This window comes from Theropithecus gelada, chromosome 17, assembly GCF_003255815.1.
Source record: "Theropithecus gelada isolate Dixy chromosome 17, Tgel_1.0, whole genome shotgun sequence".
NCBI classification, from domain to species: domain Eukaryota; kingdom Metazoa; phylum Chordata; class Mammalia; order Primates; family Cercopithecidae; genus Theropithecus; species Theropithecus gelada.
Window position 1 is genome coordinate 38058445 of NC_037685.1, and position 26849 is coordinate 38085293.

The 26849-nt window shown below is 41.9% G+C and overlaps 1 protein-coding gene across 7 annotated transcripts in view; it reads right to left on the reverse strand.

The window, feature by feature from the left end:
- The window catches only part of DOCK9 (dedicator of cytokinesis 9), a 299448-nt gene that overhangs the window by 132599 nt on the left and 140000 nt on the right, over window positions 1–26849 (reverse strand). For all 7 annotated transcript variants that reach the window (XM_025364043.1, XM_025364040.1, XM_025364041.1 and 4 more), the window contains exons 3-5: window positions 7961–8050; window positions 3344–3426; window positions 820–889 (exon numbers count right to left, since the gene is read on the reverse strand). In XM_025364043.1, the coding sequence (XP_025219828.1) occupies window positions 820–889; window positions 3344–3426; window positions 7961–8050 (243 nt within the window). The remainder of the gene's footprint in view (window positions 1–819; window positions 890–3343; window positions 3427–7960; window positions 8051–26849) is intronic.

Below are 26849 nucleotides of genomic sequence, written 5' to 3' on the forward strand. Positions count from 1 at the left end.
TTACCATCTAGGATTTTACAGTTTAGTGCATGCCCTTACATGCTGTATTTTCATTGGTCCTCCTGTCACTATTCATGCTAATCACCTCCAAGTTCCCAATATATTGTTCATTTTGAATGAGCAGTCATTTTTCTTAGAACTGTTTTAAAAGTAGTTTCTAAAACAATCTGCTGCATGCACATTGCTTAATGAGTGGCTAATGTTATAGCTCAGCTGACACATTTTTTAAAAACGAAAAACCTGAACTCACAATGGGACACTTAACAACCAATGGGGAGGATAAGAAATGCAGAGATGGGCACTGTCTTCTTGTGAGGTTTCCCTCACTCGGTGGGCAGACTCACCTCAATGCCCCACTCCCTTTACATACTTCTTTAGCCATGAGTTTTCTCTAGGAATAGGGGGAGTGGGCTTGATAAAATCAGACTTCACTCACTGAAAGCAATCATTGAAGAAATAGCCATTTAAATCTACTGGCTGGCAGCTGTTTTGAGATCTGTTGAAAAACAACCTAAATTCAAGGTCTAAGTCATCTTGATATCTTTTAACAGTGTAGCCAGATCTGATCCAAGTCTTTGAAAATGATCTCAGAACAAATAAACACAACCAAGAGAACATGAAATGCTAAGCAGTAAAGTTGAAACAGAGTCCTTATTCCAATCAATCAATAACATTTAAAAAAAATTATTCCATTTCATGTAACACTCCAATGCCTATTTTGGCTAAATGTTGGTAATTTTCTAACTAATCTTGTAAGTCTGTAAAATTCATGTTTAAATCTAGAGTGAAAAGAGAAGCAACAGCAAGTAGGTATCCCACCTCATCTTTGTCGACCTCCTCATCAACTTCGTAGACATGAACTGGAAGTTTATCCAACTTGACCACTTTGCTATAAAAACAACAAAGAAAATTTGTTTTAGAAATGCCTAGTCAAAGAAGAGGCTTTGCATTTCCTCTTCCATCAGAGGGCTCAGCCTTTACTAAATCCAAAGATGGCCCAGCTTCTCTATTCAGACAAAGAATAAAACCATCTATGCCCGTGCTTCTCAAGGTGGGTAAGCCAAGAGACTGGAGTAACAAAGCTCCAAAAAGCTATGTGGAAAAGACAGCATAGCTTCTGGGGAGTCAGCAGGCATATTAAAAGTAAGAAAGTAATTAGTTTTTAATAAACAAAGACTTGGTAGAATAACTTTTAATACAAAGTTTATGAGGAAAAACAGGAAGATTGAGTTGTTGCATTGAAACTGATTAACAATGATGGTATTAACCACAACAAAAACAAGACACCAATATCAATAGCAGCTTGCATTTACTCAATGGGTATGAGGTGCCAGGCCCTGTGCACTTCTCATGTGCCCTCTCATTTAATCCTTTAATGATGGTGACTGTTGTTAAGGCCATTTAACAGATGAGGTAAATCAGGCTTACAGAGGGCAGAGTTGTCCAAGGTAGAACACAGAATCTGTGTTCTTCATCACTTTACAATTCTCTCTCTCTTTCTCGTCGCACATTTGGAAATGCTCATTAATGCCAATAGGGAAAATGTACCAGCAGTCTAATAGATAGTAAGTACACAACATCACATAGTCTGATATATTTCAACCCTTAGACTATGAACAATAGGATCAACAAAGATGGGCTAAGCCAATCCAATGGGAAGAATTAAAAAATCCCTAAGGGAGGATTGGGTAAATATAGAACTAAAGAGCACACCCATCTGGAGAAGATAATGCTAGGAGGGAGTGTTCCTGGCTGAGGTTTAAAAAGAGGCAATCAGGGAACTGGCCGAACACACTTAAGGAGTGGCAAAGCCACACACGGAGGAAAAACAAACAGCTAGGTCCACTAAGAACAGCATAAAACGTTCCAGCTCAAAGATGTAACAAACACAAAGAAAAATACATTAATCAGGTCTCAAGTAATATTTTCATTGGTGATGGTTAGTTTTAAAACATAATCCATCACGATTTGCTTTCAATTTTCTCAAAATCAAGTACACTTCAATTTGCCAACTGCTATGGTTTGGATATGGTTTTTATTCCCACCAAAACTCAGATTGAAATTTGGTCCCCAGTGTTGTATTATTGGGCCTAGCGGGTCATGGGGCAGATCCATCATGAGAGGCTTGGTGTTATTCTCACAGTAATGAGTGAATTCTTGTTCCTGGCAAGATGGGATTGATTGTTGCTGAAATGGATTAGTACCCAAGAGAATGGGTTGTTATAAAGTGAGGTTCCTCCTCCTCTTTGGTCTCTTTTCACAAGTGCCAACTTTCCCCTTTGACCTTTTCCATCATGTTTTGAAGCAGCACAAAAGTCTTCAACAGAAGCTGAGCAGAAGCCAGTGCTATGCTTCTTGTACAACCTGCAGAACTATGAGTGAAATAAATCTCTTTTCTTGGCCAACAAAGGTGGCTAACACTTGTAATCCCAGCAGTTTGGGAGGCAGAGGCAGCTGGATCACCTGAGGTCAGGAGTTCGAGACCAGCCTGGCCAACATGGTGAAACCCTGTCTCTACTAAAAACACAAAATTAGCCGGGCGTGGTGGCACATGGCTGTAATCCCAGCTACTCAGGAGGCTGAGGTGGGAGAACTTGGGAGGTGGAGGTTGCAGTGACCCAAGATCGTGCCATTGCATTTCAGCCTGGGCGACAGAGTGAGAATCTGCCTCAAAAACAAACAAACAAACAAACAAATAAATCTCTCTTCTTTATAAACTACCCAGCCTCAGGTATTTCTTTAAAGCAACACAAAATGCACCCTTTTATAACAGATAGTCTGTCAAGGCAATACCTAGCTACCCCTGATTCACTTTAGCCACCACTATTCAATCTAAATACACTTGCTTTTGGTATAGTCTAGAATAAGTTAATACTTTAAAGGAGGTAAAAAATAAAAAATTTTAACTGGGAAAATGCTTGTTTCTTGATTTACTTTTTTTTAAAACATAAAATTTATTCAATGTAAAATGCTCTTTATAATTATCTTCTTCAAAATATTCTTTTCAAGGAAAAAATACACTGCAGCATATTTCAGTACACTTACATTTTCTTTGTTTTATATTTCGTAGTGAAAAAATTTCACCTATTTATTTATCAGTGGTACCCTGAAAAGAACCACTGGACATAATTAAACCACCCACATGTTTATTACTACCTAGCAATACCAAAGCAGCATGTTTGAGTCTTACAATCAAAGGCCCTGTAAATAATAGTTACACCACATACACATAAACCATCCAGAAATGTTTTCCCCAATTACTCTGATTGCATATGAAGTTACATACCTCCCCGCAAGCATTTCAAGTACACTTTTCCCTATGCGTATAATATAGTTTACTCACTTCGGAAGCTGTCGAAACTCTCCTGAGTAATCTTCATATTTATAGTTCACAAGATGCCAGTCAGAGTTATAGGTTTTGATGCACTATTGAAGGGGGATTTGAAAAATAGAAAGTAAAAAACAGAGAGGTATGTGATGACTTTTGGAAAACACTTGGGAAAGATTGTGAAGGCATACCCATACAAACATCAAAAAAAAAAATCTTTCCCATCAACCAGCTAATGCCTGAAATTCCACCACCAGAGATTCCTGTGAAGCTTGAGACTTTGAACCATTGAAACATTACCCTTGGGGGCAGTATCACTTTAAGTTATCATCATTAATGATCTGAGAGCAGGTTTTACAAGGAGACAACTTCACCTAACCTTATGACATTTACCTAACAATGGACTATTTCAGACTAAGCACCTGGTGCTTAAAAAGCCATGTGGCCTCTACTATGACATGAAAGTGAACAGAATGCGTGAACTTAAAGACGCATTAATGGTATTTACTAATACTAGAACTAGTTAGCTCTGTTAGTTAATATTATCATGTAAATTTGCCCTCAGTTTTTCTTTCCATTCATAAGGAAAAGAGTGAAATAATTAGGAAGAAAGGTTTAGATTCCAATTAATGTTAACATGATGACATTTTCATCTCTGAGTGTGTACAGAATGTTTAATGTAGTCCTCCACTGCCAAGGATTCTATTAGTGACCTAACCTACACAGACCTCATTCAAACTACCTCGCCACATGACAGATTCAATGGGCCAGCCTGGTGTCTGTCGTTCATCTACCCATGAAGATCCTCCAGTAGTGCATAAAGCCTAAGATTTTAATGCCACATCCACCAGATCTTCAAATATGAATGAGTCAAAATCAAAAACTATAGAATTTTAGTTAAAATCAGCTTAGTTCAAATGATCTTCTGTACAGTCAGTACTTGACTATATATGTGCAGACTTCAGCGTGCGGGGAAAGAAAGCAGGAGTGAATCCATGAAAATATAGGTAGATGAATGTATTTATGCCTTATCTAGTTTATTTGACTCCGGCTGTAACTAACATGAACAACATCTCTATTCTGCTTCTTTCACTTCATCGTTTCTACTGTCAACCTTTCCATCTGTGTCATAGGCCATGCCTGAAGGCTTTCTGAAGCAAATCCCTCTACCTCAAAATCATGAAAATAAAAATTGCAACAGCAGCAAATGCTTATTTTGTGCCAGGCTCTACAATAAGCACTCTACTGGCAAGGGTGTGATGTGAAGGTAATGTAAGTTTTTAAAATCATTCTGAGAGGTGGAACAAATAGCAGAGAAGGGCTAAGCGCAGAGTCACATTTTGGAGCTGGCCAACTCTTCCATTTTTTTACTCTGTAGACACGAATATTTTAAAATGCTGCTTTATCCTTGAAAATGATTGTTTTTAGATTTCTCAAAGCATTTTCACATTTAAAGTATTATACACTCAAAATTGCATTCCAAAACCAATTAGATTTCTGGCCGGGCGCGGTGGCTCAAGCCTGTAATCCCAGCACTTTGGGAGGCCGAGATGGGCGGATCACAAGGTCAGGAGATCGAGACCATCCTGGCGAACACGGTGAAACCCCGTCTCTACTAAAAAATACAAAAAACTAGCCGGGCGAGGCGGCGGGCGCCTGTAGTCCCAGCTACTCGGGAGGCTGAGGCAGGAGAATGGCGTAAACCCGGGAGGCGGAGCTTGCAGTGAGCTGAGATCCGGCCACTGCACTCCAGCCTGGGCGACAGAGCGAGACTCCGTCTCAAAAAAACAAAACAAAAACAAAAACCAAAACCAATTAGATTTCATAATAATCCATAGTTTTGGATTTTCCCACTACTGCCCCTAGGTCCACTGGCACAGTTAAGTAGTCAGGCCTGACTACGTATGACACAGTCTTGTAGGCGTAATCCTATTCTCTTCAAAGAGCCACAGCGGTTTTTCAACAAGCACTGGAACTAAAGTTGTACCACCAAGTCTCCTGCAGGACATTAAAACTATTCTGAAGTATAAAATGTACCTGCCCAATTAAAAACTAAATAAACCAGCATGAAATGCATTTATGAATAGAGCCCAGATTTTTTTTTTTTTTTGAGATGGAATCTTGCTCTGTCACCCAGGCTGGAGTGCAGTGGCACAATCTCGGCTCACTGCAACCTCTGCCTCCCGGGTTCAAGCGATTCTCCCACCTCAGCCTCCTGAGTAGCTGGGATTACAGGCGCACACCACCATGCCCAGCTACTTTTTGTATTTATAGTATGTACGGGGTTTCACCATGTTGGTCAGGTTGGTCTCAAACTCCTGACCTCGTGATCCACCCGCCTCAGCCTCCCAAAGTGCTGGGATTACAGGCGTGAGCCACCGCGCCTGGCCAAGATTTTAATACCTTAGGCAAAATGGGGAAAATAATTACACTTTATTATGTTCAAATATTTATAATTATAAGGAATTGCACATACAAAAAAAAAAAAAAAAACTCCACAGTGAATCTGGCTAAGTATTTAGAGATCCATTGATTTAACAAGCCAGTGTTGACTATCTACATAGCAGGCATTGGCTAAATTCCAAAGCAGAAGCACAGAATGAGGCAAGCAACCCCCACTCCTCCGGGGATGTAGAAAGTCTAGGAGATAAGGAGTCCCATCAGAAATCCAGATCTGGAGAACTGTACCTCCAAAAAGACAGGAATGTGACTGACTGATTACATGATTAACATTTCAAACCTGTGAAATTCAATAATATTTTGAAGTTACACTGAAAAGTTTTTGAAGTTTTTTTTCTGCTTTGTTTTGCTTTGTTTTAAGCCATTAGGTCATTCTCTGGATCAGAGGATGAAGAGGAAGTGATGTTCACTCCACCCAAGTGGAAGGGTCCCAAAAGTGTTTAGTTATGTTGGCTCCAGCAGCATAGGATGAAGCAGCTATTGCTCAACCTGCAGTGATTAAATAACTTAATGGAGAATTCTCCCTCAAAAAACCATATTTTTTTAATCAACTGGGAGAACTGAGTTAGCAATTAATAATTTTGCCACATGCTTTAAAACATGGGTCAACAAACTTTATGTGCAAAAGGCAAGATCATAAATATTTTCAGCTTTGAGGGTCATATAATCTCTGTTACAACAACTTAACTTTGAGTTGCACGGTGACAGTAGCCATAGGCAATATGTAAACAAATGTGCTTGGCTGCTTTACAATAAAACTTTATTTACAAAAATAGGCTACAGGCTAGATTTTGCTTGTAGGTAATAGTTTGCCACTACCTGCCTTAAAAAGACATTTATAACTACATTCACAAACACATCTGGCTGTATTTGTCTGGAATTAAGTTTACTAATATAGTGGCAAAGGAGGTAAGAAAGGAAGTTACTTTCTCAGAAAGATGAGAGAACACACTTAAAATTTTTTTAATTTTATATTTAATTTTTTAAAAAATCTCAATGGAAATTAAATATTGTTATTTAATTGGTCTTTATTTACAAGAGTATATATAGCTTCCTTATATAAGCTATATAAAAAGCAGTTTCATTGATGGGCATATTTATGATCTAAATATCAACTAGAAAAACCAGGATTTAAAAAATCATTATTTTAAAAGAAACTTAAAGAAACAAAATTAAAACACCTAATAAATCCTTCCTACCAAAAATTACCTGGAGGAAAAAAAAAAACACTCCAAGGGGGAAAACTGAAGCAAACAACCTAAATTATAATAATTTCTCTTTCTGGCTAGGCACAGTGGCTCATGCCAGTAATCCCAGCATTTTGGGAGGCCAAGGTGGGCAGATCACTTGAGGTCAGGAGTCTGAGACCAGCCTGGCCAACAGGGTGAAACCCTGTCCGTACTAAAAATACAAAGGTTAGCCAGGCGTGGCAGTGTACACCTGTAATCCCAGCTACTCGGGAGGCTGAGGCAGGAGAACCACTTGAGGCAGAGGTTGCAGTGAGCCGAGATTGCTCCACAGCACTGTAGCCTAGACAACAGAGCAAGACTCTGTCTCAAAAAATAAAAATAAAAAAATAAATAATTTCTCTTTCCTCCATAATTTTATTTGTATTTTCAAACAAAAGTAATATTAATCAATGTATCTTGATCAGGAATATATAAAGTAATCAATATATATATAATATATATTGACTAGCAATAGACCCCGCTTATTATTAGCTAGTACTTCATGAATACTAAACTAGTCGAAAATAACTTGCAAATATTTTGTATAAATGAAATAAATGATACATAAGTGTGTGTGTCACCCTTAAAAACAGTATCAATAACAAGGCCTCCCACAGATTTCCAGTGAATTCATTTATAAGTTACTGCTTATTTTAAGCCCATGAGATAAATTCTGTGGAATTCACTTTTGTAGTCAGATATAGCCCCCTCCAAATAAGTAAAATTTTAAAAATAATAAAAATGTAAAAAAGAAATAGCCCATGTGGACATTTCTGTCCAAGTTTCAGAGTCTGAAAACTTCACATTATTCTCGTATTCAAACATCCATCATAGAAATATAATTACCCTTTGACACTTTCTTGACAATTTTGAAATTTAAAGAAAAAGAGGCAGTTGGGGGAAATGACTTTAAAATGTAAATTAGTACAGGAAAGAGCCTTACCTCTGTAACAAACAAGCTCTGTGCTTCCTCTTCCGCCTTCGCAGGCACCGTTGAGCATATGTATCGACCCTGTCGTCTCAGGATGGCCGTCTGGAAACAAAAACAGGAGGAAAAGCCTTGGGTAAGTGAAGGAGGCAGGTGCCAGCCTCAGAGTGCAGCTGTGTGCCCTGCAGCTGGGCCTGGCACCCACAGAGTCCCTCCAATTTCCCCCATCCAGTGCAGCTGCCTCCTTCGGTCACACACAACAGATTCCATTTGGCAACCTCAAGTTCCAAAGCCAGGCTGGGTCACAGCTCCTGCTTCTTTCCGGATCAGGCGCCCACAGATCCCTCCAGCCAGCCCTTCCTGCAGGGTAGAGGCCCCTTTCAAAGTCCCTAACATCCCACCCCCAATTGCTTGATCTAGTCCCATGACATAGCGTCTTACTTGCCTTAACTGCTTTTATTGTGGTAAAATATACATAAATTTACCATTTTAAACATTTTGAAGTGTACAGTGGCATTAAGTATATTCATGCAATTGTGCAACCATCACCACCACCCAACTCTTGTCATTTACATCTGTTCTTGTTCACTGCCACATCCCCAGTGCCTAAGAGCATAGATAACTAGACACACAGAAGATCCTCAATCAGTAATTGCTAAACGAATCTATGAACTGGGAAACCTCCCCTCCAAGGGACATTAGAACTGTTCTTGTTCATTAGGCTTAAATACTTCTTTTAAATAAAATGACAAGGCAGGGGTAGCATCCTGTCTACCTCAATAACTGAGCTTAAGGTTTCATTTTCTTTTTCTTTTTAATTAATTAATTAATTTATTTATTTATTTATTTATTTATTTTTTGAGACAGAGTCTCACTCTGTCGCCCAGGCTGGAGTGCAGTGGCGCAATCTCGGCTCACTGCAAGCCCTGCCTCCTGGGTTCACGCCATTCTTCTGCCTCTGCCTCCCAATTAGCTAGGACTACAGGCACCCGCCACCACACCTGGCTAATTTTTTGTATTTTTAGTAGAGACAGGGTTTCCCCTTGTTAGCCAGGAGGCACAGTCTGTCTCCCCTCTCCCTAAATCTGGGCTGGTTTTCACCAACAAAATGAGATAGAAGGAATGATCATCAGTTCTAAGCCTAGCCTTTGTTGTTGGTGGTGTTTTTTGAGACAATATCTCACTCAGTCACCCAGGATGGAGTGCAGTGGGGCAATCACAGCTCAGTGCAACCTCACCCTCCTGAGCTCAAGTGATCCTCCCACCTCAGTCTCCCAAGTAGCTGGGACCACAGGCATGAACCACCATGCCTGGCTAATTTTTATATTTTTTGTAGAGATGGGGGTCTCACCATTTTGTCCAGACTGGTCTTGAACTCCTGGGTTCAAGCAATCCTCCCACCTTGGCCTCCCAAAGCGCTGGGATAATAGGCATGAGCCACCGCACCGGGCCCAAACCTAGCCTTCAGAAAAACTGGGAGCTTCCACTACCTCCTTCTTGGAAGCCAGTCACCATATAAGAAGTTCTATCATCTTGAGACCACCATGGTAACAGGAAGTACAAGCTACCTATAAAGAGAGGATATATACAAGATGCCCCACCATCCCCCAGCTGGTCTCAGCCACCCCAGGCGAGATACCACAATGTGAGCAAGGAAATATCTTGGACATTCCAGTTCCTACAGTGTAAAACAGAAGAACCACCCAGCTGAGCCTTGACCAGATTTTAGAATTGCAAAAAATAATAAATTATTGTCTTAAGTTACTAGGCTTTGGGGTGGTTTGTTACTAAACAACAGAAAACCAAAACAAGATTGTAAGACACTAGGAATACCTCCAAGTTACAGTACCGAAGAATACTGCCATTTTCATGAAAATGGATTTCAAATACTAGCTACACTACAGAGTTACGACAGAAGCACTGAGGAGATACACTATGCTGCAATCTCATTTCCACAGTCTCCCTTCTACTCAATGCCACGAAAGAGGTCAAGTAAGATGCAGTAAATGCCTGTTGGATCTTGAGAGTAGTTTGTAGTGTCTTATGAAAAATATTCTACTGATCATTTAAGGACTCAGCATAAATATTACTTTATCCATCCATCCATCCATCCATCTATTCACACCTTACTGGGTCCCTACCTTCTTCCAGACACTGAGCTAGCAGCTGCAGACACAAACTTTAATAAAATATAGTTGCTATTCTTTTAAAACTTACAGTCTGATGAAAGAGAATGATGAGGAAATAATTATTAGAGTATAGTAAGTACAGAAGAGTATAGAGAAAAGAGCACAGAAGCACAGGATGTGAGAGAAAAAATAGGGAAGTCTAAATTCAATAAGGTAGAGAAGAGGACATCAAGAAAAGGTACACTGAGGGAAAGCTAAAATTAGCTTAAGCTAAATTGTAAAGGATGAGCACAAGTTATATTCAGTACAAAACTAAGAGAAACATGGAGATAAACTTACCCTTGGGAAGTTCAAAGCACAAAATTGAGATATAATGAATGAGATTAACTCTTTGCCAATAAATAAATAAATAAATAAATAAATCTATTAAATCCTAGAACTAAAAACTTAAGTCAAACGAAAAACTGCCTAGAATTCTCACTGACCTTGAACTAAACAGCACTAAAATTCCACATCTGGGATAAGAATAGGCCAACAGAAAGAACCAGGCTTCCATGGCTGGAGGAATTCTGTCAGTGTCTCTATCACTGTTTAAGAGAAAGGTTGGAGCTGGGCGCGGTGGCTCACACCTGTAATCCCAGCACTTTGTGGGGGCCAAGGCAGGCAGATCACTTGAGATCAGGAGTTCGAGACCAGCCTAGCCAACATGGTGAAACCCTATCTCTACCAAAAAATCAGGCAGCGTGATGGCGCACGCCTGCAGTCTCAGCTACTTCGGAGGCTGAGGCACGAGAATCGCTTGAACTCAGGAGGTGGAGGTCACAGTGAGCCAAGACCATGCCACTGCACTCCAGACTGGGTGACGGAATGAGAGCCTGTCTCAAAAAATAAATAAATAAATAATAAAAGAAAGGCTGGACCCACGGGGGAGGGGAGGACTACTAGGCTTGGCACCAATGGGACCGTCAATGTTTGATACCATCAGCTGCTAAGGTCTTCTAATTCATTGCCCTTGCTCTGAGTATAGTCTCACCAAGCCACTTATTTATAATATGCTTCCCATTTAGACTTTCCTACTGGGAGAAAATACACAGCCAATATAATATTCTGATCTGCTTGTGAATTCTAGTTCTCAGTGCATATTAATAAAATAAAATGACATTCTGGTTTGTGCTCTTGTGGGGTTGCCTGCAACAAGTCAGTTCCCCTGAGCCTGAAACACTCTGGGTGACCAAATTCCATCTCTGGACTTGCAAACCTGAGGTCTGATCCTGTACCATGGTGACCTTATAAACCACTCCAAGACCTGTCTGAACAGTTAGTCAACCCTAACTCCATTATCTAAAACTCTCCTGTACCCACATGCCCTTCTTTATCCCATCAGATTGCAAATTCCTTTGAGAACAGGAGATACGTCTTCCTGTTTCTAGCTATGTGCTAAATACTCAATAAATGTTTCAAGAATGAGCAAATACACTTTGGGAGGCCAAGGTGGGAGGATCACTTGAAACCAGGAGTTCGAGACCAACCTGGGCAACATAACGAGACCCCGTCTCTACTAAAAATAAAAAAATTACCCAGGCATGGTGTCATGTGCCTGGAGTCCCAGCTACACAGGAGGCTGCAATGGGAGGATCTCTTGAGACCAAAAGTTCGAGGCTGCAGTGAGCTGTGACCAGGCCACTGCATTACAGCCTGGGTGATGGAGCAAGACCCTGTCTCAACCAAAAAAAAAAAAGAAAGAAAGAAAGAAAGAAAAAAAAAAGGATGAATAAAACAGTCAGTGGAGACAGAACTAGGAATCTACCAATAACAACCATTACTTGCATATAAGTTTTTTTCCCCTATTATTACAAAAAGTTATCTGGTCCGTTATAGAAACTGACAAGGGAAGACTATAGCATGAGTGAATGCTCTGTTTTAATTTCTCCACAGATTTTATGTATTAAAAGTCATATTCAGATAATCATCTACTTTATGCCAAACTGATTCACATTAAATTTCTATAGTTTTATTTATTTGGCTTATAGACAAGTCCAAGTCAATACTAAGAGATTTATACTCCAAAAGCACTAAAGCGCTTCTCAATAATAAGCCAAGTTTTCTTTTTCATAGCTGTGGTATTATTTTCTACTTTTCTATCAGTTAAAACCATATTTCTGCTAAAAGATGGGTTTATATCCTTTATATCCACTTTATATAAATCAACATCAAGGTGGGTATTCAAAGCATACCAGTCCTATTTCTATGTCTGGAAACAAACCATTTCCATTCTGCTAAGAAATCTGTACATTTGAAAAGGGAAGGGGGAAAAAAACATTTCACACCATAATTAGTGTAATATGTGTCTGAAAATTAAACCTAAACATTGCTAGCATCTCAGATAACTATTGGGATAGAAATCTCACAGCATAAACATAATTTCAGAATAAAAGCCCTTTACCAAGGTATGCACCTGCAAGAAAGAAAAGGAAAAAGAAAAAAGAAAAAAAGAAAGGCAGATAGATAGATAGATGATCAACAGATAGAAAGATAGATAGATAAAAGCCCTTTCCTAGCTATTATAATAGAAGGCAAATTATTTTCAGTCAGTATCATTACTTAGGTTAAACATGTGGCCTTTGACACTAAGAAATTCTTAGTTACCTTCAGCAAATATGGACAGGAGTCTTACAGGAAGTTCCACAAAATCACAGGCATAATTAAAAAGGAAGAAAAAGGGGTGGCATCCTTTCCCAAAGTGCTTATATGAGGATGCAAAGACACCTAAGAGCCCCAGTCTCAATATTTATGGGACAGTTTGTTTTTCTTTTTCTTTTTCTTTTTTTTAACAGAATGAGCTAGAAAAGCACAGAGTTGCTCCCAGAATAAAAAGAGTGAAATTTACAACTTTCTCCAAGTCTAGTTTGGAATGACAAACTTCAAATAGATCCTTTTTACTTAAAAAAAAAAAAAAAAAAAAAAAAGGCCAGGCACAGTAGCTCAAGCCTGTAATCCCAGCACTTTGGGAGGCCGAGACGGGCGGATTACGAGGTCAGGAGATCGAGACCATCCTGGCTAACACGGTGAAACCCCGTCTCTACTAAAAAACACAAAAAAACTAGCCGGGCGAGGTGACGGGCACCTGTAGTCCCAGCTACTCGGGAGGCTGAGGCAGGAAAATGGCGTGAACCCGGGAGGCGGAGCTTGCAGTGAGCGGAGATCCGGTCACTGCACTCCACCCTGGGCGACAGAGCGTCTCGGAAAAAAAAAAAAAGTTTTTTCCTCTTAGTTGAAATGATCCCCTCCAAACACTGGGGTTACTGTGATGTTTCTGAGCCACTGTGGGAAGCCACTTAGCCCTGGGCAGCAGGGCAGGCCCACCTAAAGGGAGCGAGTGGAGGTACCTGTTTCCTCACCTGGGCCGACCCCTGGGGCCTCTGGCGTTTCTTGCTTCTATCATCACTCACTGCTGTCTCTGCAGCTTAAATGTGGAATCTCTCTCTCCTAACTACGTTCCTGACCCCAACCAGGCTGGGCTCTGTCTGGCCTCCATCGGTGGTAGCCAACACGTTACCCTGGCCCCACTGAAGCTGGAGATTCTGAGAAGCTCATGTTTCAAACCACAAGAAATGTGAAGTGAATCGTTTCAGTCAACTTCCGATGTTAGAATTTGAGAAATGATATTGGAAAGAGATTTGAGTTGAGAGCCAGGAAACCTGAGTCCTTACCCCAGCTCTGCCTCTGATTAGCTGTGCAGTCTTGGGGGATATTTGAACTTTCCACATCCACAGAACACTCTTCTAGGATCTCTAGGTTTCCTTTGTGGTTTAAAAATCCCACAGTTCTATGAGTATGGAATTCTAAGTCTGTTCCTCTCAAATGGTTTATCTGAGTGCTGGAAATTGCTTTGTAAGAAACTAAAACATAAAAGGCATCCAGAAAAAAGAAAAAAGATGAATACCATATTTGCTTTGAATCACAGTTGCATTACCTTAATTATTTTTCTTTATGGAAAGAATTGTTGGGTAAAAAGGAGGGAAGATTCACTACGTAGATTTAAATAAATATAAGAGTGAGTATTAACAAAGATTTATCTTATTTTTCTAACCTTCTCAACTCATGGCACTGGATTTTTTATTAATTACTTTACAATGGGCTTAAACTATAACAAAATAGCCCTCTTAATTCCTGGTGGGAAGTATACAAATCCATGGGATATTTAAAACATCATATTTTATAAAATTTTAATTAAAAGACCAACAATAGGCCCACCCTTGCCCTGGGACCATACAATGAGCTAAAGACAATCTCCCAGAGAGGCGGGTGGGCTGTAACCTGAGCCAGCTGCTGGAACCGGTGACAGAGTGTCTCCACATCTCTGCTGTTCAAAGGAGCAGAGAGCTGGGAGTTTCCTCCCTCAACAGAGAAACAAACATCAGGGACAGTCCAAAAGGAGAGCACAAGCTCTGAGGCAGGAAGAGATGGGGAGTACCCAGCAGCCTCCCAGGTAGTTCTCGAGAACCAACCTGAAGAAAGGGGAGACCACCGCACTCCAACTGAGACACTGAGTCAGGAGAGGGGAAGATGCTTCTCTTTAGGAGTGAACTGTCAGTGAGAGCAGGACTGCAAACCTAGGGAGCTGGAGGGGCATTTCAGGGTACCTGGGGTCCTGCCTCTAAGACGGTCTATTCTCTGAGGACTGAGGATGACCTAAAATCCGAGAGAAGGAAGCCCGGGGTCCACAGTGACCACCTGTTACAGAAGCTCAGCAGGCCTCGGATCTCATCAATTCCAGTCTACCCTTAGGCTTAACTGTGGAGCCATCAATCCTCTCTCCTCTTTGTAATCTCATGTAAAGCATCCGTGCTCGTGCTTATTTTTGTGCTTGTTTTCATTTACTTAGAACTATCCCTTCAAACACCTGAGGACTTCATGCATTTGTCAGAGAAACAGTACTTGAATCTGTTGAAGGAAGGGCAGCTCTTAGGGTGGGCCTGGGGCGGGGGCAGGGCTCAGGAGATGGGGGGACCTGGATGCAGCCAAAAAGCAAAGCCCAGGAGGTCCAAGCCAAGACTGAGCTCTTCAGGAGCATTCCCTGGGCCTGGCCTATCTCCCTCACTGAGTTAACCCTGGGTTCAATTTTTATTGTTCTCAGCTGGGCCAAATGGATGGCATCCACATCCATGTTCTAAAGTTATCTCTGATTGCAAGCTACTCCCTCTTAGATGGCTCACAAGAGCTCCTTCCTTTTGTCTCTAGGCCTCAGCCAAACTGCATGGTGCCTCACGTCTCTGCAGAATTATGTCCCTTTGGGATCTGCTGGAAACCCCACATGGTTGCACTGATCTGTACATTAAATATTCTGTATCGAGTGCAGTATCAAACATTACTATTCAACTACTCTGCGAACATCGCTGAAACTTGCTGAGCGCAGAGGTGATGAAACCTTTCCAAGTATCTGGCAGATGCATTTGTTTCAGAGCATATGACTTGCTTTTTGAGAGGATTCAGTACCAAGCTAGACTGGAAATTAAAATTTACACAGGGCGTTCCCACATTTTACCTCACGGTTCATGTCTTGGCAGTTAACCCACGATGTTCTATTAACGTCACACAAATTCCATTTTCAGGGAACCATTGCCTAAAGACCCTCCATGTTTAATTTGCTAATAATTAAGAAAATGAGCAAAGCATAGGACAGAGAGGCTGAAGAAGGAATTCCATTTAGGTTTCTGGAAGGGATTTAATGAAAGCCAATTCCCAAGGAACACATTTAAAACATTACAAGGGCTGAGGGTTTTTTTGTTGCTTTTTGAGACGTAGGGTCTCGCTCTGTTGCCCAGGCTGGAGTGCAGTGGTCTGATCATGGCTCACTGCAGCCTTGACCTCCTAGGCTCAAGCAGTTGTCCCACCTTGGCCCCCTAAAGTGCTAAGATTACAGGCGTGACTCACCGCAGAGGCTGGGCTGAGTCTTGATACAAGCAGAGAATTATACATTTCTCAAGGACTATTTGAGCCTAAGCTGTCCTAACACAGATTCTATAATCCATCTTTTTGGTGGTCTTGAGGTGGGGGGCCTTCTCTGCCTCTCTAACTGCTCCTCTTCACGGGCACCTGCATGGTCCCCCATTTCTTTCTCTGGTCCTTCAACAGAGCCACCCTTCACTCTGCCTGATGTCAAAGTACAGAGTACAAAGTACAAAAATGCACAAACCACAGTGCAGCACCCTAACCAGTAGGCCCATCTTCCCTCTATCACCTCTCTTATCTATTCTCTGCACAGCTGCCATTTGTCTTTCTAAATCTCTCATCTGACAGCATCATGCCGCCGCTGAAATTCTTTCAATGACGCCTCATTGCCACCAGAATAAAATCCAAACTCCTCAGCATGACCTAAGACCTTTTGTGACCAACCGTACTAATTTTGCTGGATTCTTCTGCCTTTCTCCAACCATCCAGCAACATGGACTATTTCTGATTCCCTAATGCACCAGGCCCCTCTGACTGGCACCAAGTTGCTCAGACTGGTCTCAGGCACACATACCATTCTGCTGAGATTACTCAAAGATACTTCTGTGTCTCCTGCCAGACTTGAGAATCTGACCATGTTATTCATCTTTAATTCTCCAATACCCAGCAGAACACCTGACACAAGATGAATGTTGCTGAGTAAATGTGAAGTTGGGACTTCAAAAGAGGGACTGCACAATTTAGTTGTGAGATCACATGAGGTTCCAAATGAAACAGCGTCTCAACAACACGTGAGACTTCAGATAGTTCCTTTCACCAAATAATGTACTGCTTCCTAAAAAGTCAGATTTCAGTAGACCTTTGAGGGTCATATGAATTTCATTCTGCTACCTTCTCAAATCCCTCAAATGGAAGTGCACACACGATTGTTTATTAAAATGCAGTAAACTAAGTAACATAAATGCTCAGGAGCCTTAATAACTAGTTATCAATTGAGTGCATTTTTGTAAAGAATCATATTTTTTTTGGTCTTACAAAGAAGCAATTTTAAAATCACTTCCTAAGTACTACTGCACAGCTGAGGACAGGAGAGTTACCCAGAAAACCAGGAGTAGCCTTGTGGTCATTCGGGGCCCAAGTGGCATGTCTGGCTTCCCGTTTAGTAAGGGATTCAGCCAGCTGAACAACTGAAGTTGAGGGTGGCAACTAAAAACAGCCACCCTCAAAAATAAAATGACATTCCCTAGAGGAGAGAATAGAGGTTGTAATAAGCTCCCTGGTAACCCAGCGTCTCCCCACCAATGGAAGGGCAGCAGCAAGGGCATGCAGAGGTCTCCTGGATGGTGGTATCTCTTTGGATTCTCAAACATCTGTGAGGACCAAATTTTAGGGGAAATGTCATCACTGAATTACAGATTAAGAAAACTGAGTTTTAGGAAGGTTTATAACTTATGAAAGGATCAGAGTAATAAGAGACAGACCTGAGTGAAAACCCCTGTGGACATATGACTACATCTTGGGTCCCGTCACTACCTCTAGCGTCTAGAGCACCTACCAACTCTTTCATGCGCATTCCACTCAACCTTGAGGTAGGTGTAAGTAAGTGTACTTTCTTTTGTTTTCCAGTTGTCTGCATGTGTCTCTGGTTGTCTTTTTTTTTTTTTTTTTTTTTTTTGAGACAGTCTCGCTCGGTCACCCAGGCTGGAGTGCAGTGGTGTGATCTCAGCTCACTGCAAGCTCCGCCTACCAGGCTCACGCCATTCTCCTGCCTCAGCCTCCCGAGTAGCTGCTACTCGGGTAGGTGCCCGCCACCACGCCCAGCTAACTTTTTGTATTTTTAGTAGAGATGGGGTTTCATCATGTTAGCCAGTATGGTCTCGATCTCCTGACCTCATGATCCACCTGCCTCGGCCTCCCAAAGTGCTGGGATTATAGGCGTGAGCCACCGCGCCCGGCCGGTTGTCTTTCTTTAGAATTCTATTTTAGTTGCTAAAAGGACCATAATTTTGTGTGGACATCTAGCACGGTGGATAAGCTTCAAGTTAAAACATGTCCATCACAGTTATGTGTTGCATAACTCTGGAGATACATTCTGAGAAATGCATCATTAGGTGACTTTCTCCTTGTGCAGACGTGATAAAGTGTACTCACAAACCTAGATGGTATAGCCTACCACGCACGTAGGCTACAGGGTGTAGCCTATTACTCCTAGGCCACAAACCTGTACAGCATGGGACTGTGCTGACTACTGCAGGGAGACGTAACACAATGGAAGTATGTGTGTACCTAAACATATCTAAACACAGAAAAGGTATGGTAAAATACAGCATTATAATTTGATGGGACCACCATTGTTGACTGAAAGGTCATTATGCAGTGCATGACTGTATTTACACATCTTGACATACCAATGAACTTTCCTTCAGGACTTGTCTTAGGAAGACATACTCCCTAATGTGCCACCCATCATCTCTATGTAAGGTTTCACTTATGCATGGAGTATAATTTCACTCAAATCCCTCTGAGTTGACCAGCGCCACGCTGCTCCTATCAGAGCAGCATTTCAGCTCCTGGGCTGTCATCCAGAGTCTTACTTCAAACACAGCGCAGAGTCAGCTTTGTAGATATAATGCTAAGCAGATGGGGAAGGCACTCTGACTCTAGGACTTCTGACATCAGGGGACTTCGATGAACTCACTGAATCTGTCCTCTTTGGATCTCGTGCACACACTCGAGAGTGTTGCTCAAACCCATGTGGGACACACTCAATATTATCTAGGTTCTTCCAGGCAACCCTGGTAGAAAAAGGCAGAGATACAGACATAGCAGGACTTGTTTTTGTTTTAGAAGCCATAGAGAATTTTGTGCCTGGTAATATGTTAAATGACATCTAGGAATTCTGAGGCCAAAACCTGGATTTCCATTTCCTTTAAAGACTCTTGGTTTGTGTGTGTTTGTTTTTGCATGCAAACATACTGTGGCTCCTTTTCTTCTGCTCCCATGATTTGCCACCTTGAGATACGCTCTAATGACCTCAAAGGCCACTGGTGCCAAGTTCTCATATCCATCCATTTGTGTAATACCCCTTAAGTGCCTACTATGGATAAAATACTGTTGTAGGAATGTTGGCTAATGTAAACATGAATTTTCAAAAAACTATGGTTTACAATTTTAAAAAAAATTATGGCTTTCTATTCTCATGGAGGCTTTATTTTCTATTTAGGGGAAAAATAAGCAGTTTCATAGTTACAAATAATCATAATAAAGAGGGATAGCAATGAATGCTGGAGACACAGTGTATACTTCATAAATTTCCATCTGATTAGGCTACCCCGATGGAAGATATCATCCTTAGTTCAAATCTTCCTCTATCCATGCCTGTTGATCTTCTTTAATATCCTAAGACATATACACTAATCACATGGATAAAATTGTCCTTCTATCCCTCATTGGTTTACAAATATGGTCTGCATTTATCCAGTTCCACCAATTGTAGAATTTCACCATTCTCTCTGACATATTTAAAATGTCAGCTAAATGTCATTTTAAAAAGAAAAGAAGAATGTGCCCTCTCATGAGGAACACAAACATACAATGATGGACTAATGGGTTCATCAATATCCTTCATTCAGGATAAGAGAATAACATCTTACATTCACTTGATGTATACCGGTGGTATTTCATACGTGTGTGCTTTCATGTAGTTACATATGTAGTTAATGTCAACTCCTTACTTGATCCTAGGTTTTCCTGACCACAACATGGAACAAAAATCATGTCACAGTGTCCACTATATGGAGGAAAAAAAAAAAAAAAAGCTACTACCCTCAGCAGGCTGAGGAAAAAAAATAAAGAAAATGATAAAATACTTTGTAAACATAAAAATCAACACACTGATCTTGTACCCTAATTGTTTCAGCAGGAGGCATCACGGTTCCGCTGAGTTCTCTGGCTCCTGAGGGCACCACTACACTGTGTTCCGTGTGCGTGCCCTGCTCCTGCGTAACATGTTCAATCACGTCCCCTACGGTCCTATGCCAGGGCACATGGGGACACAGCCGCCCACACACCCTCCCCTGCCTGTAACAGCGCATGGGGCTGCAGAGGGATACCCTTGGAGTGGTGAGGAAGACGGGAGAACCCTGTGAGGTGCCAATCAGCTGAACCTCACTCAAGGATGGCGGGGTCATGGCCAGATCATCCTCCTACCCTATCAGACCTCCATCTTCATTTAGAAAGGCTGGTACAAATACAAAGTTAATTGTGCTTCCCCAATATGCTTCTGTGGTTGCTGATACGGACTCTAGCATAGAAGCTGTTTTTCAGAAGCAATTTTCATCCTTAACACTTCCTTCAGTTTAGGAAAATAACACTGAATTTGCACAGTCGAATGCTGATATTCTTGAAGTTTGGTGAGCTAAGCAAGATGGTTTTAAACAAATTAAAGAACAAATGAATCAGTCAAGGAAACAATGATTCTAAATGTTCGTAAATCACTTCCTTTTCCTGCAATATTTCTAATGAGAAAGCTTGTAACATACATCTTCCAGGGACCTGGGAATCCAGCTCAAGCTTAAATGCTCAAAATAGCCACTTGAAGAGCTCTACCCTTAACTTCTTACTTCAATTAGATTTTACATCTGATTGATGTTTAGTAGGCCTGGTAGTTGGGCTGAATGCACATCTACGATTTTCTGGATTTCTTCCAAATGATTTAATGCTTTGTTACATAGTGATTCTCCTCACTCAAGAGCTGTCTAAAGTCTCAGCCATGGTCCATGTTATCACCACACCCTCCTCTCGTGAGCTCTCAGACACTGACACGTCCCTTCCCTGAGTGTGCCCTGGTACCCCTCCAACTACCCCACACTAAGTATTTTTGCTCCTTCATCCTCTGGGCCCTCTGGTATCTTCTTTTCCCAGTCCAGGGTCCACCTCCAAAGACTCTCCAGCGTCGACTCCCTGGGAGGTCATTTTAGGACCTTGGGTCACTCACTGTCACCCACATCCTGCCACCATCACGGCCATCCATCCTTTCTCTTCTCTATTCCCAGGTGTCTGACGTTTCCAACAAGGCTAATGGTTTTCATTGAAATCTTCAGTGGAAAGACCCCCCTCTTGGTTGATAATTCATTTGTTTAATTCTACAAATATTTATTGAATATCTACCACTTGTTCCACATGCTTAAAAACTAAGATCCCTGCCTCCTGAAGTCTACGTAAGAAACAAGAACATATACCAGTGTGAGAAGTTCATAAGAGACAGGGAGAGAAAAAAGAAATCAGAGCAAGGTAGAGAGGACCAGCAAGGCCAAAGCAGGGTGGAGGTGTAGCAGTCAGCAATAGCCTCACTGCAAAGGTTAGATTTGGAAAAAGGTTTGCAGGGGGCAAGAGATAGCCAGGTAAAGAATTTGCAGGGAGAGGATAGGTCCCAAGCCAGAAGCCTGCCTCGGGATGGAGACAGGAGCCCAAGGAGGCCAGTGTGGCTGCAGACAGACAGCGGGTGGTGGGAGAGGCGAGCTGGGAGAAGGCCTGGGAGTAAATGGGAAACAAGGTCACAGGGACCCTTGGGCCACTGTAAGGCCTTTGCTGGGGGATTCTGAACACAGGAATGATATCCTCTGACTCACTTTTTTTTTTTTTTTTTTTTTTTTTTTGAGACGGAGTCTCGCTCTGTCGCCCAGGCTGGAGTGCAGTGGCCGGATCTCAGCTCACTGCAAGCTCCACCTCCCGGGTTCACGCCATTCTCCTGCCTCAGCCTCCCGAGTAGCTGGGACTACAGGCGCCCGCCACCTCGCCCGGCTAGTTTTTTGTATTTTTTAGTAGAGACGGGGTTTCACCGTGTTAGCCAGGATGGTCTCGATCCTGTGACCTCGTGATCCGCCCGTCTCGGCCTCCCAAAGTGCTGGGATTACAGGCTTGAGCCACCGCGCCCGGCCCTGACTCACTTTTTAAACAACCTTTCTAGCTACACTGTTAGGACCCACTGGAAGAGGGCAAGGAGAGAACCCAGAAGACTTGAGAGAAGTCTCTCGCATTAATCCAGGTAAGAGGGACAGACAAAGGCTGTGGTGATGGTTCCAGCAGGGGGAGAACAAGCTGATGACACTTGCTGCTCCCCCTGCCACTCCTCATGGTCTGCTTTCCAAACCCTTACTCGCCCAAGCTCCCCCTGCCCCAGGCCAGCTTGACATTAGCTCCCTCAGCACCATCTGCCACTACACTTTTCAATACACAATCCTCTCCTTCTATTTGGAGCTGGCAGTATCTCTCCTTCCTCAACTCTTCCCCTAAAAAACCCTTAATTCCCTCCCCTGAGACCCCATGAAGAGCCCTGCTTCAAAACTCAGACCACATTATCCTGTATCTTCCATCTCTTCTCCATGCCTAGCTTTCACCCTTCTCAGCTGACTCTTGCTTTCCCAATCCTGGTAAAACCTCCTGCAGACCTTGTCACTGCTCTGAGTCACTCTGATTCCTTTTTCTGTTTCCAGCTTACTCTAACCTGTGTCTCCCCACTCACTTCTTTACCCCTGCCCGGTCACCAACTCCACCGCCCTTTCTCGGGACCTCCCTAGCCGTGGAGAGACTGTCTGCCCACTCTGCCTGCCTTCTTCCAACTCTTCTCCTCCATTTCCTGGTTCTTATCCTAACTTCCGTCTCTGCTTCCCCTGCTTTTTCCTAAATGAAGGCACTAGCCCAGGCTTCAGTCCGTCATGCTCTCAGCCCCTTTCTTGCCTGTCTCACTTTTCTGTGGATGAATCCAGATCTTCCTTTTTAAACACAACTTCTCTCAGCACTGGACTTCCATATTTCCAGCCACTTCAAGAGCTCCTAGCACCTGGGTGTTCCACTAAGCTCTCAAACAATACTTCCACAATAGATTCCCATGGGACTAGATTTATGTCATGACACGGGTCCTAGTCCCCTGCTTATTAATATTAAGACACACCTTTATCTCCTCTCCTAAGTTATGAGCATTTTAAAAGCAAGGATCCTAGCTTATCTTCATGGTTCCAAGTACCTCACAAAGCTGAGTCCTTTCACAAGTTGTTTAAGAATAAACATAAGTTAAATAAATATACCCTTAAGCTCAGCTGATCAGTGCTACCTGAAAAGTAAGCTTTTCTTTTTAAGGACTATGTGATGATAATTTAAAAAAACAAAAAAAAACAAAACAACAACAAAAAAAAAACAGCGATCACTATTTCCTGTAAAAGGCATTACTTGAACTAGAATTAAAATTCTCATCTCCTGAAGGTTTAGAAGTGTCTATTCAGAATTTTTTTTTTTTTTTTTTTGAGATGGACTTTCGCTCTCATTGCCTAGGCTGGAGTGCAGTGGCGCAATCTTGGCTCACTGTAACCTCCGCCTCTTGAGTTCAAGCGATTCTCCTGCCTCAGCCTCCCGAGTAGCTGGGATTACCGGCACCCGCCATCACGCCTGGCTAATTTTTGTATTTTTGGTAGAGATGGGGTTTCACCATCTTGGCCAGGCTGGTCTCGAACTCCTGACCTCAGGTAATCTGCCTGCCTCAGCCTCCCAAAGTGCTGGGATTACAGGCGTGAGTCACCGCACCTGGCCCAGAAACATAATTTATCCAGATTTTTCAGTTAGGTCTAAGCCTAGACATGAACTAATATCCCAGAAACCACAATGCTCACAGAAAGTTACACTATTGGCCACTGAATTCTAACTGATAAAAATTTCAAGGAATTTATGAAAGAACACTTTTCAATAAAAAGCCAAAAACAAAGTATTGAGGTTTTTTTTTTCCTTTTGGCTGTATATAATAAAAAAGTGAGGACAAAACATCGTGAAAATAAGTTTTTTTCTTTTCAAAAGGACAGATGGGAAATGAGATCAGGGACTTCCAGGCCTTTGTAAGCAGCAGGCACGGCTTCCTCTCCATTTCAGTGATTTGTAGATCATTATCAGTCTCATGTAAGTAGAAGAGGAAAAGAACCAGAGGAAAAATAAAACTCAGGATGTTATTGAAAGGGAAATGGAGCAAGCACATTTTTCTATACAATGCTGAGAACATTCTAGGATTCTCCTGTATTCAAACATTTCCAAAAAGTAAAATTTCTAGGATTGTCAATTATGAATAATCTTTGGTCTGCACTCCTATCCTTCTTTTCAGTTCTCTTGCTAAGACATTTATACACCATGAGTATCAGTGGGAAAAGCACCTAAGGACTCACTCCTTGACCTGATTTTGCAAACAGTTCTAAGGATGACAACAGTTTCCCACTCATAAATATAGCACAGAAATCCTATAATGAAATCCTATGCTTTTAAAAAAATCGTTATTTTTAAATACATAAAACATAAAATATACCATCTTAACCATTTTTAAGTGTACAGTTCAGTGGCATTAAGTACATTCTCATTTTTCAACCATCACCACCATCCATCTCCAAAATTCTTTTCATGTTTCCAACTGTGTCTCTGTTCTCATTGAACAATAACTCCCCATTGCTCCCCACCTCCATCCCTAGTAACCACCATTCTACTTTCTGCCTCTGATGAATCTGATTCTTTAGGGACCTTACGTATGTGGAATTGAACAGTATTTGTCCTTCTGTGACTGGCTTATCCACTGAGCATAACACCCTCAGGATCCATCCATATTGTAACATGGGACAGGAGTTGCTTCCCTTTTCAGGCTGAATAATATTCCATTGGATGTAAATCCCACATTTTCCTTCTCCATTTATCCCTTGACGGACACTTGGGTTGCTTCCCCCTCTCGGCTACTGTAAATAATGCTGATCTCAATAGGGGTGAACAAATCTCTCTTTGAGTCCCTGCTTCCAAGTCTTCGGGGCATATATCCAGAAGTGGGATACAACGTGCTTTTGAGACAGGGTCTCACTCTGTCACCCAGGCCAGACCACAGAAGCACAATCATGGCTCACTGCAGCCTCAACCTGTTAGGCTCAAGTGATCCTCCCACCTCAGCCTCCCAAGTAGCTGGGACCACAGGTGTGCGTCACCATGCCCAGCTATTTTTTTTTTTTTCCACAGACAACTCAGTATTTATTTTTGTGCCTTCCTTCCTATGTATTTCAAGTCTTCAAAACAAGGCTCCAGGAACCTCCAGACTCAATTATGCCCCTGGGCTTGGTCCACTGTTACAGGAGTCTTAGGGAGCCTTGTACATAAGCTTGAGTTACTCATTCACAATATTAAACCCCAAGACAGAAGATACAACTAAGCAGAACTCCCTCCTCTATTCCTCCATGGCAAATGCTGATTTCAGATGAGGCAGCAGCCAATGTCAGAAACGCTGGAATTTTTCCTTGGAACTGGACTGTGATGAGAGGTGCCTGCCACGAACATAAGCGACTGTCTTTTCTTTGACCCTTCCTTTCCAGTTTTTGAAGATTAAGCAGGAAATAATCTTTTCTGAAGATACTTGGTGATAATTCCCAAAAAACCCAAAACACGTGCTTCCACTACACTGTGCTTTCAGATATTCTGGATCGGGTTCAGCTGGTGGATGAGCTGATTGATGTGTTCACCCCAACAACGAGGTGAGCCCATCTCCTTGAGGAAGCCCACTCTATTCTTGGTAGCATGATGGGCCACCGAGAAGTGGGAAGGGCACAAGACCCATGAGATCTCCTGGAAATACTTCCCTGGGAAGGCAATTTCATGAGTGAGGTCTCCCAGGCAAATGACACCAAACTCCCCCAGGTGCTCCTCAATCACTGTTGTCTGTCAGAGGGATGGTCTCATTCTCGACCTTGGCTTGTCCATGTTTCAAAATGAGTTCTTGGACAGACTTCAGATTGGAAATCCCCAGGTCACATAAGGTTCTACTATAAGCAGCATGTTTAGGCTCTGGGGGGATGACTTTTACAAAGATACCACTGAAAATTTTCTTCAGGCAAAGTCTTGTAATGGTTCTCTGCACCAGTAAAGTCACACCATGAATTCTTTAGATGCGTAAAACAAAGGCCAAGGAATGTTTATCTGGCAATTCCAAGGCATGAGGTTTCACTTCTAGTTGTCCGAGATGCATCTTGTTGCATTTCTGCCGCTGGGAATCATGTAGGAATGATTCCAGTCACTTAAACATGAACCTTTTCCTTTCTTCTGCTCCTTCTTTGCTAAAAGTGCCTGCTTTACCTGAGTGGTTTTCAGGGCTTGATAAGCCTTCCTCTTTTTCAGATTTTCTGGAACCAAAGGGATTTTTCTTTGCTCTTGCTCTGCCATCTTTCCAGTATCTAATATTTTTTTAATTTATTTTTTGTAGAGATGAGGTCTTGCTGTGCTGTCCAGGGTGGTCTTGAACTCCTAGGCTCAAGCAATCCTCCCACCTTGGTCACCCAAAGTGCTGCGGTTACAGGCACGTTACAGCCAACGAACCCGGCCCAACATGCTCTTTTTATCCTTCCATACAAGCTCTATCCACCAAACACCAAAGTCTAATTTTTATGAAATATGAATGGTAGCATAAATTTCTTCCAACATTCTTACTAATCACTACTTTTCTCATATTCTATCACTTTACATAGTTGCATAAGCATTAGTAAGCTGTGTAACAAGTCAGGATACGAGGAGCTTAAAAGTCAGATGAAGATTCAGTGGGTTATAAACAGGGTTAACAATGTCCCCACCAACAGGACCATCAGGTAAAAAAACTTCCACTTGAAGGAGAATCGTCACTGGAAATCAATAGTCAGCTGCCACCCAAATCCCATGTCTTTGATGGAAAAGGCAGGCGTCCTGGGCTTGACTTAAACAGTTAAACAGAGGCTCATCATGTCTTAAGCGACAAGTCAACTTATACAGCTTGACCTAAAGCCTTTCAA